Genomic DNA, 20,617 nt, shown 5'->3' with positions numbered 1-20,617 from the left:
ATAGGTTAGTATATCGTCCAAAATGTGACAAAAAGTCATACTTTAGTATGTCGTCCAAAATGTGACAAAAAAGTCATAGGTTAGTATGTCGTCCAAAATGTGACAAAAAAGTCATAGGTTAGTATGTTGTCCAAAATGTGACAAAAAAGTCATACTATAGTATGTCGTCCAAAATGTGACAAAAAAGTCATAGGTTAGTATGTCGTCCAAAATGTGACAAAAAAGTCATACTTTAGTATGTCGTCCAAAATGTGACAAAAAAGTCATACTTTAGTATGTCGTCCAAAATGTGACAAAAATATTATAGGTTAGTATATCGTCCAAAATGTGACAAAAAGTCATACTTTAGTATGTCGTCCAAAATGTGACAAAAAAGTCATAGGTTAGTATGTCGTCCAAAATGTGACAAAAAAGTCATAGGTTAGTATGTCGTCCAAATTGTGACAAAAAAGTCATACTTTAGTATGTCGTCCAAAATGTGACAAAAAAGTCATAGGTTAGTATGTCGTCCAAAATGTGACAAAAAAGTCATAGGTTAGTATGTCGTCCAAATTGTGACAAAAAAGTCATACTATAGTATGTCGTCCAAAATGTGACAAAAAAGTCACAATATAGTATGTCGTCCAAAATGTGACAAAAAAGTCATACTTTAGTATGTCGTCCAAAATGTGACAAAAAAGTCATAGCTTAGTATGTCGTCCAAAATGTGACAAAAAAGTCATACTTTAGTATGTCGTCCAAAATGTGACAAAAATATTATAGGTTAGTATATCGTCCAAAATGTGACAAAAAGTCATACTTTAGTATGTCGTCCAAAATGTGACAAAAAAGTCATAGGTTAGTATGTCGTCCAAAATGTGACAAAAAAGTCATAGGTTAGTATGTCGTCCAAAATGTGACAAAAAAGTCATACTATAGTATGTCGTCCAAAATGTGACAAAAAAGTCATACTATAGTATGTCGTCCAAAATGTGACAAAAAAGTCATACTTTAGTATGTCGTCCAAAATGTGACAAAAAAGTCATAGCTTAGTATGTCGTCCAAAATGTGACAAAAAAGTCATACTTTAGTATGTCGTCCAAAATGTGACAAAAATATTATAGGTTAGTATATCGTCCAAAATGTGACAAAAAGTCATACTTTAGTATGTCGTCCAAAATGTGACAAAAAAGTCATAGGTTAGTATGTCGTCCAAAATGTGACAAAAAAGTCATAGGTTAGTATGTTGTCCAAAATGTGACAAAAAAGTCATACTATAGTATGTCGTCCAAAATGTGACAAAAAAGTCATAGGTTAGTATGTCGTCCAAAATGTGACAAAAAAGTCATACTTTAGTATGTCGTCCAAAATGTGACAAAAAAGTCATACTTTAGTATGTCGTCCAAAATGTGACAAAAATATTATAGGTTAGTATATCGTCCAAAATGTGACAAAAAGTCATACTTTAGTATGTCGTCCAAAATGTGACAAAAAAGTCATAGGTTAGTATGTCGTCCAAAATGTGACAAAAAAGTCATAGGTTAGTATGTCGTCCAAATTGTGACAAAAAAGTCATACTTTAGTATGTCGTCCAAAATGTGACTAAAAAGTCATAGGTTAGTATGTCGTCCAAAATGTGACAAAAAAGTCATAGGTTAGTATGTCGTCCAAATTGTGACAAAAAAGTCATACTATAGTATGTCGTCCAAAATGTGACAAAAAAGTCACACTATAGTATGTCGTCCAAAATGTGACAAAAAAGTCATACTTTAGTATGTCGTCCAAAATGTGACAAAAAAGTCATAGCTTAGTATGTCGTCCAAAATGTGACAAAAAAGTCATACTTTAGTATGTCGTCCAAAATGTGACAAAAATATTATAGGTTAGTATATCGTCCAAAATGTGACAAAAAGTCATACTTTAGTATGTCGTCCAAAATGTGACAAAAAAGTCATAGGTTAGTATGTCGTCCAAAATGTGAGAAAAAAGTCATAGGTTAGTATGTTGTCCAAAATGTGACAAAAAAGTCATACTATAGTATGTCGTCCAAAATGTGACAAAAAAGTCATAGGTTAGTATGTCGTCCAAAATGTGACAAAAAAGTCATACTTTAGTATGTCGTCCAAAATGTGACAAAAATATTATAGGTTAGTATATCGTCCAAAATGTGACAAAAAGTCATACTTTAGTATGTCGTCCAAAATGTGACAAAAAAGTCATAGGTTAGTATGTCGTCCCAAAATGTGACAAAAAAAGTCATAGGTTAGTATGTCGTCCAAAATGTGACAAAGAGGTCATACTTTAGTATGTCGTCCAAAATGTTACAAAAAAGTCAGAGGTTAGTATGTCGTCCCAAAATGTGACAAAAAAAGTCATAGGTTAGTATGTTGTTCAAAATGTGACAAAAAAGTCATACTTTAGTATGTCGTCCAAAATGTGACAAAAAAGTCATAGGTTAGTATGTCGTTCCAAAATGTGACAAAAAAAGTCATAGGTTAGTATGTCGTTCACAATGTGACAAAAAAGTCATAGGTTAGTATGTTGTCCGAAATGTGACAAAAAATTCAAAGGTAAGTATGTCATCCAAAATGGGACCAGAAAGAGATTTTATGCGATGTTAGCTCACTTGGTAGAGCTACCGCCCTATGTTGAAGTTACAGTCCTCACTTCAGGCTGTCCCGGTTCAAATCCTGCATGGAACAGTCTTTTCCTGCATGTCAGTTCCCCATTTCCTGTCCCTCGGCATTATACTATCTATTAAAGGCATTAATAGCCCAAAAAATATAGTCATACTTTAGTATGTCGTCCAAAATGTGACAAAAACATCATACTTTAGTAAGTCGTCCAAAATGTGACAAAAACATCATACTTTAGTATGTCATCCAAAATGTGACAAAAAAGTCATACTTTAGTATGTCGTCCAAAATGTGACAAAAAAGTCATAGGTTAGTATGTCGTCCAAAATGTGACAAAAAAGTCATAGGTTAGTATGTCGTCCAAATTGTGACAAAAAAGTCATACTTTAGTATGTCGTCCAAAATGTGACAAAAAAGTCATACTATAGTATGTCGTCCAAAATGTGACAAAAAAGTGATAGGTTAGTATGTCGTCCAAAATGTGACAAAAAAGTCATACTTTAGTATGTCGTCCAAAATGTGACAAAAAAGTCATAGGTTAGTATGTCGTCCCAAAATGTGACAAAAAAAGTCATAGGTTAGTATGTCGTCCAAAATGTGACAAAAAAGTCATACTATAGTATGTCGTCCAAAATGTGACAAAAAAGTGATAGGTTAGTATGTCGTCCCAAAATATGACAAAAAAAGTCATAGGTTAGTATGTCGTCCAAAATGTGACAAAAAAGTCATACTATAGTATGTTGTCCAAAATGTGACAAAAAAGTCATAGGTTAGTATGTTGTCCAAAATGTGACAAAAAAGTCATAGGTTAGTATGTTTTCCAAAATGTGAAACAAAAAGTCATACTTTAGTATGTCGTCCAAAATGTGACAAAAAAGTCATAGGTTAGTATGTCGTCCCAAAATGTGACAAAAAAAGTCATAGGTTAGTATGTCGTCCAAAATGTGACAAAAAAGTCATACTATAGTATGTCGTCCAAAATGTGACAAAAAAGTGATAGGTTAGTATGTCGTCCCAAAATATGACAAAAAAAGTCATAGGTTAGTATGTCGTCCAAAATGTGACAAAAAAGTCATACTATAGTATGTTGTCCAAAATGTGACAAAAAAGTCATAGGTTAGTATGTCGTCCCAAAATGTGACAAAAAAAGTCATAGGTTAGTATGTCGTTCAAAATGTGACAAAAAAGTCATAGGTTAGTATGTCGTCCAAAATGTGACAAAAAAGTCATAGGTCAGTATGTCGTCCAAATTGTGACAAAAAAGTCATACTTTAGGATGTCGTCCAAAATGTGACAAAAAAGTCATAGGTTAGTATGTCGTCCAAAATGTGACAAAAAAGTCATAGGTTAGTATGTCGTCCAAATTGTGACAAAAAAGTCATACTATAGTATGTCGTCCAAAATGTGACAAAAAAGTCATAGGTTAATATGTCGTCCCAAAATGTGACAAAAAAAGTCATAGGTTAGTATGTCGTTCAAAATGTGACAAAAAAGTCATAGGTTAGTATGTCGTCCAAAATGTGACAAAAAAGTCATAGGTCAGTATGTCGTCCAAATTGTGACAAAAAAGTCATACTTTAGGATGTCGTCCAAAATGTGACAAAAAAGTCATAGGTTAGTATGTCGTCCAAAATGTGACAAAAAAGTCATAGGTTAGTATGTCGTCCAAATTGTGACAAAAAAGTCATACTATAGTATGTCGTCCAAAATGTGACAAAAAAGTCATAGGTTAATATGTCGTCCAAAATGTGACAAAAAAGTCAAACTTTAGTATGTCGTCCAAAATGTGACAAAAAAGTCATAGGTTAGTATGTCGTCCCAAAATGTGACAAAAAAAGTCATAGGTTAGTATGTCATTCAAAATGTGACAAAAAAGTCATACTTTAGTATGTCGTCCAAAATGTGACAAAAAAGTCATAGGTTAGTATGTCGTTCAAAATGTGACAAAAAAGTCATAGGTTAGTATGTCGTCCCAAAATGTGACAAAAAAAGTCATAGGTTAGTATGTCGTCCAAAATGTGACAAAAAAGTCATACTTTAGTATGTCGTCCAAAATGTGACAAAAAAGTCATACTTTAGTATGTCGTCCAAAATGTGACAAAAATATCATAGGTTAGTATGTCGTCCAAAATGTGACAAAAAAGTCATACTATAGTATGTTGTCCAAAATGTGACAAAAAAGTCATAGGTTAGTATGTCGTCCCAAAATGTGACAAAAAAAGTCATAGGTTAGTATGTCGTCCAAAATGTGACAAAAAAGTCATACTATAGTATGTTGTCCAAAATGTGACAAAAAAGTCATACTATAGTATGTCGTCCAAAATGTGACAAAAAAGTCATAGGTTAGTATGTCGTCCCAAAATGTGACAAAAAAGTCATAGGTTAGTATGTCGTCCAAAATGTGACAAAAAAGTCATAGGTTAGTATGTCGTCCCAAAATGTGACAAAAAAGTCATAGGTTAGTATGTCGTCCAAAATGTGACAAAAAAGTCATAGGTCAGTATGTCGTCCAAATTGTGACAAAAAAGTCATACTTTAGTAAGTCGTCCAAAATGTGACAAAAAAGTCATAGGTTAGTATGTCGTCCAAAATGTGACAAAAAAGTCATAGGTTAGTATGTCGTCCAAATTGTGACAAAAAAGTCATAGGTTAGTATGTCGTCCAAATTGTGACAAAAAAGTCATAGGTTAGTATGTCGTCCAAATTGTGACAAAAAAGTCATACTATAGTATGTCGTCCAAAATGTGACAAAAAAGTCATACTATAGTATGTCGTCCAAAATGTGACAAAAAAGTCATACTTTAGTATGTCGTCCAAAATGTGACAAAAAAGTCATAGCTTAGTATGTCGTCCAAAATGTGACAAAAAAGTCATACTTTAGTATGTCGTCCAAAATGTGACAAAAATATTATAGGTTAGTATATCGTCCAAAATGTGACAAAAAGTCATACTTTAGTATGTCGTCCAAAATGTGACAAAAAAGTCATAGGTTAGTATGTCGTCCAAAATGTGACAAAAAAGTCATAGGTTAGTATGTTGTCCAAAATGTGACAAAAAAGTCATACTATAGTATGTCGTCCAAAATGTGACAAAAAAGTCATACTATAGTATGTCGTCCAAAATGTGACAAAAATGTCATACTTTAGTATGTCGTCCAAAATGTGACAAAAATATTATAGGTTAGTATATCGTCCAAAATGTGACAAAAAGTCATACTTTAGTATGTCGTCCAAAATGTGACAAAAAAGTTATAGGTTAGTATGTCGTCCCAAAATGTGACAAAAAAAGTCATAGGTTAGTATGTCGTCCAAAATGTGACAAAGAGGTCATACTTTAGTATGTCGTCCAAAATGTGACAAAAAAGTCATAGGTTAGTATGTCGTCCCAAAATGTGACAAAAAAAGTCATAGGTTAGTATGTCGTTCAAAATGTGACAAAAAAGTCATACTTTAGTATGTCGTCCAAAATGTGACAAAAAAGTCATAGGTTAGTATGTCGTCCCAAAATGTGACAAAAAAAGTCATAGGTTAGTATGTCGTTCACAATGTGACAAAAAAGTCATAGGTTAGTATGTTGTCCGAAATGTGACAAAAAATTCAAAGGTAAGTATGTCATCCAAAATGGGACCAGAAAGAGATTTTATGCGATGTTAGCTCACTTGGTAGAGCTACCGCCCTATGTTGAAGTTACAGTCCTCACTTCAGGCTGTCCCGGTTCAAATCCTGCATGGAACAGTCTTTTCCTGCATGTCAGTTCCCCATTTCCTGTCCCTCGGCATTATACTATCTATTAAAGGCATTAATAGCCCAAAAAATATAGTCATACTTTAGTTTGTCGTCCAAAATGTGACAAAAACATCATACTTTAGTAAGTCGTCCAAAATGTGACAAAAACATCATACTTTAGTATGTCATCCAAAATGTGACAAAAAAGTCATACTTAAGTATGTCGTCCAAAATGTGACAAAAGAGTCATACTTTAGTATGTCGTCCAAAATGTGACAAAAAAGTCATAGGTTAGTATGTCGTCCAAAATGTGACAAAAAAGTCATACTTTAGTATGTCGTCCAAAATGTGACAAAAATATCATACTTTAGTATGTCGTCCAAAATGTGACAAAAAAGTCATAGGTTAGTATGTCGTTCAAAATGTGACAAAAAAGTCATAGGTTAGTATGTCATCCCAAAATGTGACAAAAAAAGTCATACTTTAGTATGTCGTCCAAAATGTGACAAAAAAGTCATACTTTAGTATGTCGTCCAAAATGTGACAAAAATATCATAGGTTAGTATGTCGTCCAAAATGTGACAAAAAAGTCATACTATAGTATGTTGTCCAAAATGTGACAAAAAAGTCATAGGTTAGTATGTCGTCCCAAAATGTGACAAAAAAAGTCATAGGTTAGTTTGTCGTCCCAAAATGTGACAAAAAAAGTCATAGGTTAGTATGTCGTCCAAAATGTGACAAAAAAGTCATACTTTAGTATGTCGTCCAAAATGTGACAAAAATATCATAGGTTAGTATGTCGTCCAAAATGTGACAAAAAAGTCATACTATAGTATGTCGTCCAAACTTTGACAGAAAAGTCATACTTTAGTATGTCGTCCAAAATGTGACAAAAATATCATAGGTTAGTATGTCGTCCAAAATGTGACAAAAAAGTCATAGGTTAGTATGTCGTCCAAAATCTGACAAAAAAGTCATACTTTAGTATGTCGTCCAAAATGTGACAAAAAAGTCATACTATAGTATGTCGTCCAAAATGTGACAAAAAAGTCATACTATAGTATGTCGTCCAAAATGTGACAAAAAAGTCATACTTTAGTATGTCGTCCAAAATGTGACAAAAAAGTCATAGCTTAGTATGTCGTCCAAAATGTGACAAAAAAGTCATACTTTAGTATGTCGTCCAAAATGTGACAAAAATATTATAGGTTAGTATATCGTCCAAAATGTGACAAAAAGTCATACTTTAGTATGTCGTCCAAAATGTGACAAAAAAGTCATAGGTTAGTATGTCGTCCAAAATGTGACAAAAAAGTCATAGGTTAGTATGTTGTCCAAAATGTGACAAAAAAGTCATACTATAGTATGTCGTCCAAAATGTGACAAAAAAGTCATACTATAGTATGTCGTCCAAAATGTGACAAAAATGTCATACTTTAGTATGTCGTCCAAAATGTGACAAAAATATTATAGGTTAGTATATCGTCCAAAATGTGACAAAAAGTCATACTTTAGTATGTCGTCCAAAATGTGACAAAAAAGTTATAGGTTAGTATGTCGTCCCAAAATGTGACAAAAAAAGTCATAGGTTAGTATGTCGTCCAAAATGTGACAAAGAGGTCATACTTTAGTATGTCGTCCAAAATGTGACAAAAAAGTCATAGGTTAGTATGTCGTCCCAAAATGTGACAAAAAAAGTCATAGGTTAGTATGTCGTTCAAAATGTGACAAAAAAGTCATACTTTAGTATGTCGTCCAAAATGTGACAAAAAAGTCATAGGTTAGTATGTCGTCCCAAAATGTGACAAAAAAAGTCATAGGTTAGTATGTCGTTCACAATGTGACAAAAAAGTCATAGGTTAGTATGTTGTCCGAAATGTGACAAAAAATTCAAAGGTAAGTATGTCATCCAAAATGGGACCAGAAAGAGATTTTATGCGATGTTAGCTCACTTGGTAGAGCTACCGCCCTATGTTGAAGTTACAGTCCTCACTTCAGGCTGTCCCGGTTCAAATCCTGCATGGAACAGTCTTTTCCTGCATGTCAGTTCCCCATTTCCTGTCCCTCGGCATTATACTATCTATTAAAGGCATTAATAGCCCAAAAAATATAGTCATACTTTAGTTTGTCGTCCAAAATGTGACAAAAACATCATACTTTAGTAAGTCGTCCAAAATGTGACAAAAACATCATACTTTAGTATGTCATCCAAAATGTGACAAAAAAGTCATACTTAAGTATGTCGTCCAAAATGTGACAAAAGAGTCATACTTTAGTATGTCGTCCAAAATGTGACAAAAAAGTCATAGGTTAGTATGTCGTCCAAAATGTGACAAAAAAGTCATACTTTAGTATGTCGTCCAAAATGTGACAAAAATATCATACTTTAGTATGTCGTCCAAAATGTGACAAAAAAGTCATAGGTTAGTATGTCGTTCAAAATGTGACAAAAAAGTCATAGGTTAGTATGTCATCCCAAAATGTGACAAAAAAAGTCATACTTTAGTATGTCGTCCAAAATGTGACAAAAAAGTCATACTTTAGTATGTCGTCCAAAATGTGACAAAAATATCATAGGTTAGTATGTCGTCCAAAATGTGACAAAAAAGTCATACTATAGTATGTTGTCCAAAATGTGACAAAAAAGTCATAGGTTAGTATGTCGTCCCAAAATGTGACAAAAAAAGTCATAGGTTAGTTTGTCGTCCCAAAATGTGACAAAAAAAGTCATAGGTTAGTATGTCGTCCAAAATGTGACAAAAAAGTCATACTTTAGTATGTCGTCCAAAATGTGACAAAAATATCATAGGTTAGTATGTCGTCCAAAATGTGACAAAAAAGTCATACTATAGTATGTCGTCCAAACTTTGACAGAAAAGTCATACTTTAGTATGTCGTCCAAAATGTGACAAAAATATCATAGGTTAGTATGTCGTCCAAAATGTGACAAAAAAGTCATAGGTTAGTATGTCGTCCAAAATCTGACAAAAAAGTCATACTTTAGTATGTCGTCCAAAATGTGACAAAAATGTCATAGGTTAGTATGTCGTCCAAAATGTGAAAAAAAAGTCATACTTTAGTATGTCGTCCAAAATGTGAAAAAAAAGTCATAGGTTAGTATGTCGTCCAAAATGTGACAAAAAAGTCATACTTTAGTATGTCGTCCAAATTTGACAAAAAAATCATACTTTAGTATGTCGTTAGTATGTCGTCCAAACTTTGACAAAAAAGTCATACTTTAGTATGTCGTCCAAAATGTGACAAAAATGTCATAGGTTAGTATGTCGTCCAAAATGTGACAAAAAAGTCATACTTTAGTATGTCGTCCAAAATTTGACAAAAAAATCATACTTTAGTATGTCGTTAGTATGTCGTCCAAACTTTGACAAAAAAGTCATACTTTAGTATGTCGTCCCAAATTTGAAAAAAAGTAATAGGTAAGTATGTCGTCCAAAATGTGACGAAAATGTCATAGGTTAGTATGTCGTCCAAAATGTGACAAAAAAGTCATAGGTTAGTATGTTTTCCAAAATGTGAAACAAAAAGTCATACTTTAGTATGTTGTCCAAAATGTGACAAAAAGGTCACACTTTAGTATGTCGTCCAAAATGTGACAAAAACGTCATACTTTAGCATGTCGTCCAAAATGTGACAAAAACGTCATACTTTCGTAAGTCGTCCAAAATGTGACAAAAAAGTCATACTATAGTATGTCGTCCAAAATGTGACAAAAAAGTCATACTTTAGTATGTCGTCCAAAATGTGACAAAAAAGTCATAGGTTAGTATGTCGTCCAAAATGTGACAAAAAAGTCATAGGTTAGTATGTCGTCCAAAATGTGACAAAAAAGTCATAGGTTAGTATGTCGTTCAAAATGTGACAAAAAAGTCATAGCTTAGTATGTCGTTCCAAAATGTGACAAAAACATCATACTTTAGTATGTCGTCCAAAATGTGACAAAAAAGTCATAGGTTAGTATGTCGTCCCAAAATGTGACAAAAAAAGTCATAGGTTAGTATGTCGTCCAAAATGTGACAAAAAAGTCATACTATAGTATGTCGTCCAAAATGTGACAAAAAAGTGATAGGTTAGTATGTCGTCCCAAAATATGACAAAAAAAGTCATAGGTTAGTATGTCGTCCAAAATGTGACAAAAAAGTCATACTATAGTATGTTGTCCAAAATGTGACAAAAAAGTCATAGGTTAGTATGTTGTCCAAAATGTGACAAAAAAGTCATAGGTTAGTATGTTTTCCAAAATGTGAAACAAAAAGTCATACTTTAGTATGTCGTCCAAAATGTGACAAAAAAGTCATAGGTTAGTATGTCGTCCCAAAATGTGACAAAAAAAGTCATAGGTTAGTATGTCGTCCAAAATGTGACAAAAAAGTCATACTATAGTATGTCGTCCAAAATGTGACAAAAAAGTGATAGGTTAGTATGTCGTCCCAAAATATGACAAAAAAAGTCATAGGTTAGTATGTCGTCCAAAATGTGACAAAAAAGTCATACTATAGTATGTTGTCCAAAATGTGACAAAAAAGTCATAGGTTAGTATGTCGTCCCAAAATGTGACAAAAAAAGTCATAGGTTAGTATGTCGTTCAAAATGTGACAAAAAAGTCATAGGTTAGTATGTCGTCCAAAATGTGACAAAAAAGTCATAGGTCAGTATGTCGTCCAAATTGTGACAAAAAAGTCATACTTTAGGATGTCGTCCAAAATGTGACAAAAAAGTCATAGGTTAGTATGTCGTCCAAAATGTGACAAAAAAGTCATAGGTTAGTATGTCGTCCAAATTGTGACAAAAAAGTCATACTATAGTATGTCGTCCAAAATGTGACAAAAAAGTCATAGGTTAATATGTCGTCCCAAAATGTGACAAAAAAAGTCATAGGTTAGTATGTCGTTCAAAATGTGACAAAAAAGTCATAGGTTAGTATGTCGTCCAAAATGTGACAAAAAAGTCATAGGTCAGTATGTCGTCCAAATTGTGACAAAAAAGTCATACTTTAGGATGTCGTCCAAAATGTGACAAAAAAGTCATAGGTTAGTATGTCGTCCAAAATGTGACAAAAAAGTCATAGGTTAGTATGTCGTCCAAATTGTGACAAAAAAGTCATACTATAGTATGTCGTCCAAAATGTGACAAAAAAGTCATAGGTTAATATGTCGTCCAAAATGTGACAAAAAAGTCAAACTTTAGTATGTCGTCCAAAATGTGACAAAAAAGTCATAGGTTAGTATGTCGTCCCAAAATGTGACAAAAAAAGTCATAGGTTAGTATGTCATTCAAAATGTGACAAAAAAGTCATACTTTAGTATGTCGTCCAAAATGTGACAAAAAAGTCATAGGTTAGTATGTCGTTCAAAATGTGACAAAAAAGTCATAGGTTAGTATGTCGTCCCAAAATGTGACAAAAAAAGTCATAGGTTAGTATGTCGTCCAAAATGTGACAAAAAAGTCATACTTTAGTATGTCGTCCAAAATGTGACAAAAAAGTCATACTTTAGTATGTCGTCCAAAATGTGACAAAAATATCATAGGTTAGTATGTCGTCCAAAATGTGACAAAAAAGTCATACTATAGTATGTTGTCCAAAATGTGACAAAAAAGTCATAGGTTAGTATGTCGTCCCAAAATGTGACAAAAAAAGTCATAGGTTAGTATGTCGTCCAAAATGTGACAAAAAAGTCATACTATAGTATGTTGTCCAAAATGTGACAAAAAAGTCATACTATAGTATGTCGTCCAAAATGTGACAAAAAAGTCATAGGTTAGTATGTCGTCCCAAAATGTGACAAAAAAGTCATAGGTTAGTATGTCGTCCAAAATGTGACAAAAAAGTCATAGGTTAGTATGTCGTCCCAAAATGTGACAAAAAAGTCATAGGTTAGTATGTCGTCCAAAATGTGACAAAAAAGTCATAGGTCAGTATGTCGTCCAAATTGTGACAAAAAAGTCATACTTTAGTAAGTCGTCCAAAATGTGACAAAAAAGTCATAGGTTAGTATGTCGTCCAAAATGTGACAAAAAAGTCATAGGTTAGTATGTCGTCCAAATTGTGACAAAAAAGTCATAGGTTAGTATGTCGTCCAAATTGTGACAAAAAAGTCATAGGTTAGTATGTCGTCCAAATTGTGACAAAAAAGTCATACTATAGTATGTCGTCCAAAATGTGACAAAAAAGTCATACTATAGTATGTCGTCCAAAATGTGACAAAAAAGTCATACTTTAGTATGTCGTCCAAAATGTGACAAAAAAGTCATAGCTTAGTATGTCGTCCAAAATGTGACAAAAAAGTCATACTTTAGTATGTCGTCCAAAATGTGACAAAAATATTATAGGTTAGTATATCGTCCAAAATGTGACAAAAAGTCATACTTTAGTATGTCGTCCAAAATGTGACAAAAAAGTCATAGGTTAGTATGTCGTCCAAAATGTGACAAAAAAGTCATAGGTTAGTATGTTGTCCAAAATGTGACAAAAAAGTCATACTATAGTATGTCGTCCAAAATGTGACAAAAAAGTCATACTATAGTATGTCGTCCAAAATGTGACAAAAATGTCATACTTTAGTATGTCGTCCAAAATGTGACAAAAATATTATAGGTTAGTATATCGTCCAAAATGTGACAAAAAGTCATACTTTAGTATGTCGTCCAAAATGTGACAAAAAAGTTATAGGTTAGTATGTCGTCCCAAAATGTGACAAAAAAAGTCATAGGTTAGTATGTCGTCCAAAATGTGACAAAGAGGTCATACTTTAGTATGTCGTCCAAAATGTGACAAAAAAGTCATAGGTTAGTATGTCGTCCCAAAATGTGACAAAAAAAGTCATAGGTTAGTATGTCGTTCAAAATGTGACAAAAAAGTCATACTTTAGTATGTCGTCCAAAATGTGACAAAAAAGTCATAGGTTAGTATGTCGTCCCAAAATGTGACAAAAAAAGTCATAGGTTAGTATGTCGTTCACAATGTGACAAAAAAGTCATAGGTTAGTATGTTGTCCGAAATGTGACAAAAAATTCAAAGGTAAGTATGTCATCCAAAATGGGACCAGAAAGAGATTTTATGCGATGTTAGCTCACTTGGTAGAGCTACCGCCCTATGTTGAAGTTACAGTCCTCACTTCAGGCTGTCCCGGTTCAAATCCTGCATGGAACAGTCTTTTCCTGCATGTCAGTTCCCCATTTCCTGTCCCTCGGCATTATACTATCTATTAAAGGCATTAATAGCCCAAAAAATATAGTCATACTTTAGTTTGTCGTCCAAAATGTGACAAAAACATCATACTTTAGTAAGTCGTCCAAAATGTGACAAAAACATCATACTTTAGTATGTCATCCAAAATGTGACAAAAAAGTCATACTTAAGTATGTCGTCCAAAATGTGACAAAAGAGTCATACTTTAGTATGTCGTCCAAAATGTGACAAAAAAGTCATAGGTTAGTATGTCGTCCAAAATGTGACAAAAAAGTCATACTTTAGTATGTCGTCCAAAATGTGACAAAAATATCATACTTTAGTATGTCGTCCAAAATGTGACAAAAAAGTCATAGGTTAGTATGTCGTTCAAAATGTGACAAAAAAGTCATAGGTTAGTATGTCATCCCAAAATGTGACAAAAAAAGTCATACTTTAGTATGTCGTCCAAAATGTGACAAAAAAGTCATACTTTAGTATGTCGTCCAAAATGTGACAAAAATATCATAGGTTAGTATGTCGTCCAAAATGTGACAAAAAAGTCATACTATAGTATGTTGTCCAAAATGTGACAAAAAAGTCATAGGTTAGTATGTCGTCCCAAAATGTGACAAAAAAAGTCATAGGTTAGTTTGTCGTCCCAAAATGTGACAAAAAAAGTCATAGGTTAGTATGTCGTCCAAAATGTGACAAAAAAGTCATACTTTAGTATGTCGTCCAAAATGTGACAAAAATATCATAGGTTAGTATGTCGTCCAAAATGTGACAAAAAAGTCATACTATAGTATGTCGTCCAAACTTTGACAGAAAAGTCATACTTTAGTATGTCGTCCAAAATGTGACAAAAATATCATAGGTTAGTATGTCGTCCAAAATGTGACAAAAAAGTCATAGGTTAGTATGTCGTCCAAAATCTGACAAAAAAGTCATACTTTAGTATGTCGTCCAAAATGTGACAAAAATGTCATAGGTTAGTATGTCGTCCAAAATGTGAAAAAAAAGTCATACTTTAGTATGTCGTCCAAAATGTGAAAAAAAAGTCATAGGTTAGTATGTCGTCCAAAATGTGACAAAAAAGTCATACTTTAGTATGTCGTCCAAATTTGACAAAAAAATCATACTTTAGTATGTCGTTAGTATGTCGTCCAAACTTTGACAAAAAAGTCATACTTTAGTATGTCGTCCAAAATGTGACAAAAATGTCATAGGTTAGTATGTCGTCCAAAATGTGACAAAAAAGTCATACTTTAGTATGTCGTCCAAAATTTGACAAAAAAATCATACTTTAGTATGTCGTTAGTATGTCGTCCAAACTTTGACAAAAAAGTCATACTTTAGTATGTCGTCCCAAATTTGAAAAAAAGTAATAGGTAAGTATGTCGTCCAAAATGTGACGAAAATGTCATAGGTTAGTATGTCGTCCAAAATGTGACAAAAAAGTCATAGGTTAGTATGTTTTCCAAAATGTGAAACAAAAAGTCATACTTTAGTATGTTGTCCAAAATGTGACAAAAAGGTCACACTTTAGTATGTCGTCCAAAATGTGACAAAAACGTCATACTTTAGCATGTCGTCCAAAATGTGACAAAAACGTCATACTTTCGTAAGTCGTCCAAAATGTGACAAAAAAGTCATACTATAGTATGTCGTCCAAAATGTGACAAAAAAGTCATACTTTAGTATGTCGTCCAAAATGTGACAAAAAAGTCATACTTTAGTATGTCGTCCAAAATGTGACAAAAAAGTCATACTTTAGTATGTCGTCCAAAATGTGACAAAAAGCAAAATACATTGTGAAGATGCTGGTTGAAGCTGGTAAGAGTGTGTCATTATCCACAGTGAAACGAGTACTGTACCGACATGGGCTGAAAGGCCACTCTGCCAGGAAGAAGCCATTACTCCAAAAGAAACATAAAAAAGCCAGATTACAGTTTGTAATCTTCAGTGTCTTTTTATATAGTGTATGTAAACTTCTGGTTTCAACTGTTTATATATATATATATACCCTAAACAACAAAAGAATGGTTAACCAGGTCACTAATTTTAGATGAGCGAAAGTGGAAAGCTAAAATGGAGTCAAGCTAGAAATATATTTATGTTTTTCATCTTACCGTAGCCTATACCATCAATCCAAAGTCAAAAATACTCATCAACTGGAATAAAACAAGCATATTTTAGGTTCTCTTTTTTGATTTAGTCTTTAACTTACCTGGATATTGATGGATGGCCATAGATTTTGAAGAAATCAGAGACATGTGGCAGGACAGCAGGGTACAAGTCCAGAAAATGGCGCCTTCAGCCTTGTTCTTACTGAGCATGTGCAAGTACCTGTGCAACACGCCCTCCTAGGCCTGATGTACATCTTAATTAACTTGCTTACATAAATTACGCTCATTATTGTTTGTTCATTACAACAAACGATAACGTTAAGTACATGCTATTTGACATTCTTCATCCAAAACACAGAATTATTCAATCATTTCAGTTGAAATAACTATTTAATGCAAAACAACACCTGAGTTTCATCTCTTTGAGTGTGGTTCACGGTCACACTGTCCGGACTTACATGAAGCCAACGGCGTCGTTATTATTGTGTTTTTCTACTGTGACTGATGTACCCTGCATGTTTTTCCCCGCTCTGACACACCTGATTCAAATAAATGAGTCGTTATCAGGCTTTTGCAGCTGACCATTTGAAGCAGGTGTGTTGGAGCAGGGCAGCGGGATTGAGAAACCGTGTATTAGGTACCATCTCTGCTGTCAGAGGGGTTTGCTGTGACGAAATAGTCTGGGAGTTGATGTGTACTGCACAGCACTAAAACTGAAGAGAAAATGAGAAATGAAGCTTTTGTGCACGATGAAAGATCACACTCTTTTCATGTACGTTACACAAAGTACCATTTGAAGGCAGTGGCAGTGTTAGTGGGAGAAGGTTGGTGCACTGTGGTTCACTTTTTCTTTGACCCATCAGCCATTGTCTGCCTCACTGCTAGTCTGTGTGTATTCTTTTCTCCTTTTTTTTTTCTTTTTTTGATCCCGCTATGTCTGATGCCTTCAGTCCATTGACCCATGCTGTCTGTGTGGGGAGTGTGAGTGACAATGGCCCTGAGCTAAATCAGCCTTTTGTCTGTCTTCATAAGACGAGTCTGCAGAAATGAAGCTCAGCCCATTTCAAAGTGAGAGTGAGACAGGCTGGAAGCAGGTGCCGGTGGGGGCATGAGGTGGCAGTTTCTCATGCATTGCTGATTTCTGACAGACCATAAATCAAATTGCAAAGTCTGCAAAAAAGAAAAAAGAAAGAGTAAAGGGACTGTTTGAAGGGGAATTATACACAAAAGAAAGAAACATTCTTCAGCACTCTCCTTTACTTTCTTTTTCAAAACAACAGACCAGCCTTTCTCAAGAAAGAGAGAAAAAAAAAAGAAAAAGAGTTAAAGGAGGTGAAGAGGAAAGTGTATATGAGTGAAGCTGTGATCTTGCACATGCAGGTCCACCACAATCATCACATGGTGTGGATTTCCGCTCTGACACTTTTTCGGTTTATGCTGCACAGCCGAGCGGGGGCCACACCTCGCAGTCACTAAAGAGCCACTGCTGCTGCTGCTGTTGCAGCAGGACATTATGGTGCTTTGAGGACTACTCTACCATGCAGTCCACCATGAATTTCAATGGACTTCAACGGCAGGGCAGCCAAGAGAATTACATTGTGGATAATGTTCAGAGGAAGAAAAGTTCTCTGTGGTCCCGGCGTTCACTGAGGGGGAGCAAAGATCGACACTTTCAGAACACAAGCTCTCTGCCCAGAGTTTGCAAGGTGAGATATTGAACATATGCACTTTACATAGACTGTGAACACTGACACAAGTGTGGAGCAATATTTTTCTTCTTCGTTATTACTTTGAAATGAGAATCACTGCAATGATTTGGCACAAACTGTGTAGAAGTGAACACAGCAGCTCCCGGGCAAATGCCCGTAAGCCTTTTAACTATTTTAATCGTTCAGGTTATGTAACACTATAGGATCAACGAGTTTCCTTAACATTTCAGAACAAGTCCATTGTTTTAAAGAAGAACTTTGCATTTCTCCTTTTGCAGCCCAAACTAACCCCCTGCACCTCACTGATTGATTACTCCGACCCGCAAAGGTAAAACCTGATGTGAAACTTCCTCCGAGCTTTTACTACATGCAAAACTTTATTACAACTTTAAATGAATCAATAAAAACACATCATATTCATTTGTTCTTTTTTTTTTTTGCACAGGATCACAGTTGAACTGGAGAAACAAGACAATGAAACATTTGGTTTTGAAATTCAGGTATTAAATATTTAAGTGAAGGAACATTTTTTTTTAAAGTTTACATTGATGCCTTTTTTTTTTGTTGGTAAATTATTTCTTTGGGCATTTTCAAGACAAATGTGTGTTTGTTGCAGACGTACGGACTGCAGATGAAGAACACCGCTGCAGTGGAAATGTGCACGTTTGTGAGCAAAGTGCACAGGGACAGCACTGCAGAGAATGCTGGCCTGACCACAGGTGAAGCAGCCACATCCTCCCCACACCCTACTGACAATAGACACACAGAACCCATCACATTTTCTGGTGTAGATAGTGTGACAGATGTACATCTGGTCAACTCCCACACACACGCGCACATACCCGCTGACGCTTAAGCACAATAGATAGCAATCGAGTTCTCATAACTGATGACTTCCCTTTTTTGCCTTCATTTACTGTAGGAGATGTTATCGTTACAATAAACGGGCTCAGCATCGAAGGGTCATCGCACCACGACATACTTGGCCTGATAAAGGAATCAACCAACAGCCTAAAGTGAGTGGCAGCGATTCTAAAGCCAACATTTACAACTAATCGCGGTGTTTCTGGTGGAAGGATGATGCATTATTTTTTTGTTTTTGTTCCAGGATGGAGACTGTGTGTGGGAATATAGTGAAGCAGATAGAACTGGAGAAGAAGATGAAACAGCTGAAGGTACACACGTCTCTGCAACACTGACTCTCTCAGTTGCTCTGTGATGGTCTGAGTATTTGTAGATGCAAATTCTGAATGCGTCTCTTTTTTTTCTCCTTCTTATTTTGCCCATACAGCACTCACTACACGAGAAACTGGTTGAGCTGCAAGAGCTGACATTACAGGAAAAGCGTCTGATGCCTGGTGAGTGTTGGCTCAGCTGTCAGACCACAGCACTTCCTTTCACATCACCGATTACACGTCTCTAAAGCCACACCGTTAACAATGTGAATTGAAGTGTAAACTCCAGATAATGTAGATGAAAGGAGTTCCCCTGAGAAAAGCAGCTGCTGACGAACATCCTGTCTCAAACTTCTTGACAACTGGAGCTTTTGCTAACTGGGGACTTAATTATGTTTTCAGGTAACTCGAGCAACAGCAGCTTCCGCCTCTCCATGGACTCCTCGTTGAGTTCCCCCACAGGCCGCTGCAGCCGGCGTTTCTCCAGTGACAGCAGCTACAGGAGCGCGGTGACAGATGACAGTGACCAGGCCAGCGTGTTCGGGGACATGTGCTCTCCCAGCCCCTGCAGTGCAGCCAGCACCACGGACGACAGCTGCTTCTTCTCCAGAGATTTCCCTTCACAGGACAGCGGAGGCAGGTTTTCACTGAGCTCGAGCCTCCATCACCAGTCCCTCAGCCGCTCCAGCAGCTCCAGCTACGCCGGCAGCAGCAGCTCCCTCTCTCCCTCATGGGAGGAAACAAGGATCTCCTCCTTGTTTGGTACTCTGCCCAGAAAAAGCAGGAGAAGCAATGTACGCAAACACATCCTCAAGTTAATTCCTGGACTCCAACGCTCAGTTGAGGAGGAGGAGACAGGGGCAAACACTCAGTGACCCGTTGCTCTCGTGCTTCTTGACTCTACTTGATACTGAAGTGATTGATAATGAAGTGTTTGCACACACTCAAAAGGCTGGGTTTAGTGTTTGCTTTAACAGAGACACGGAAAAGACCGATATTGTGAAGACGGTCTCAGACTGTACAGGAAGAGGAGTCACTGCTTGGCACAAAAGCATTATGAAAATGTCAAATAGTTTGTCTTTAAATGTGTAAATTAATGTATTCCTCACATTGTCATGGCTGAAGAAATGTAATTATGTACTGTATTTGACTGAATAAATGTCTTTACCCCCCCTCATACCATTGTAACCGTCTGAAATGCAGTACCTGCATTCATGAGAATGGCTTACATATAAAGCTTCTCACCACACAGATGTCTGCTCAAGCAAAACAGGATGTGGGTATGTCAGTACTACTCACCTGTTTTCATTTCAAAAATAATTTATACACCAGTCACTTTCAGTATTCAGAAGCCCTGAAACTGTTTCTTGTACAGTACAGTCAGTGTATGTTCACACATTTGCAAAAGGAGATTATGAATAAAAAATAAAATGTATGCACATGCTTGTGTGAGTTTTATAAACCTACTTGTATTTTCTGCTCAGATACTAAAGAGCAATACAGCATGCTCTATTTGAAGTTGCAATTTCAATAGGGGGAAAAAAAAATTACTTATAACAGGTTGAGTGTGGCTTTAAAGTGTGGAATGATGCAGGTAATAAACAGTTTTAACACAAACGAGCACTGGTTTTGTTTTGGGTGAGTGCAATAGTTATTTACATATACATTTCCTGTAATAGGTCTGTTTCCTGCTATCGCGTAGAGCGAGAGACACAGACACTTAATGGGGCATCATGCATCTTATTGATATTCACACCCTTGTCACTCTTGTTACAATTTACATCACGTTGATCCACTTGTCAAAATAAACTGACTAAATTTTATGTTTTAAAAAAAAACCCACAAAAAAAACACGTTTTGCATAAAAATATAGAAGTTTCACAAGTGCTGCACATCTATCAATGAATCCATGTCAGAATTTTCAAGAGAAATTAGTGTTTGGTGGAAAAGTTAATAAATTATTGTCATTTGAAAGAAATACCTAATCTTAATCTGATATTTTTTATTTCTTAAAACTCAAAATTTTAAATCAGCACAACAGTGAATGTTCTTTCCACCGCTGTGTGCAGAGAACATTA

At 35.2% G+C, this 20,617-nt stretch overlaps 1 protein-coding gene across 1 annotated transcript; it reads left to right on the top strand.

Annotated features, from left to right (window-relative positions):
- Positions 1-17,044: 17,044 nt before the first annotated feature.
- cytip (cytohesin 1 interacting protein) lies at positions 17,045-19,716 on the top strand. The gene is made up of 8 exons (XM_058622580.1): positions 17,045-17,361; positions 17,643-17,692; positions 17,810-17,864; positions 17,981-18,083; positions 18,287-18,380; positions 18,473-18,539; positions 18,656-18,722; positions 18,942-19,716. The coding sequence occupies exons 1-8, from the start codon at positions 17,194-17,196 to the stop codon at positions 19,412-19,414; spliced, it is 1,077 nt and encodes a 358-aa protein (XP_058478563.1). The 5' UTR covers positions 17,045-17,193; the 3' UTR covers positions 19,415-19,716.
- The last annotated feature ends 901 nt before the right edge of the window (positions 19,717-20,617 follow it).

This window comes from Solea solea, chromosome 2 (genome assembly GCF_958295425.1).
Source record: "Solea solea chromosome 2, fSolSol10.1, whole genome shotgun sequence".
Lineage (NCBI taxonomy): Eukaryota > Metazoa > Chordata > Actinopteri > Pleuronectiformes > Soleidae > Solea > Solea solea.
The sequence above is the reverse complement of the archived record's forward strand: the minus strand, read 5'-3'. Positions and strand labels throughout refer to the sequence as shown.

Excerpts from the sequence above, each read along its gene's own strand:
- cytip (XM_058622580.1), top strand. The coding sequence starts at position 17,194 with ATGCAGTCCACCATGAATTTCAATGGACTTCAACGGCAGGGCAGCCAA. Across the intron at positions 18,381-18,472 it reads GAATCAACCAACAGCCTAAA|GATGGAGACTGTGTGTGGGA; the intron begins GTGAGTGGCAGC and ends TTTTTGTTCCAG. Across the intron at positions 18,540-18,655 it reads AGAAGATGAAACAGCTGAAG|CACTCACTACACGAGAAACT; the intron begins GTACACACGTCT and ends TTGCCCATACAG.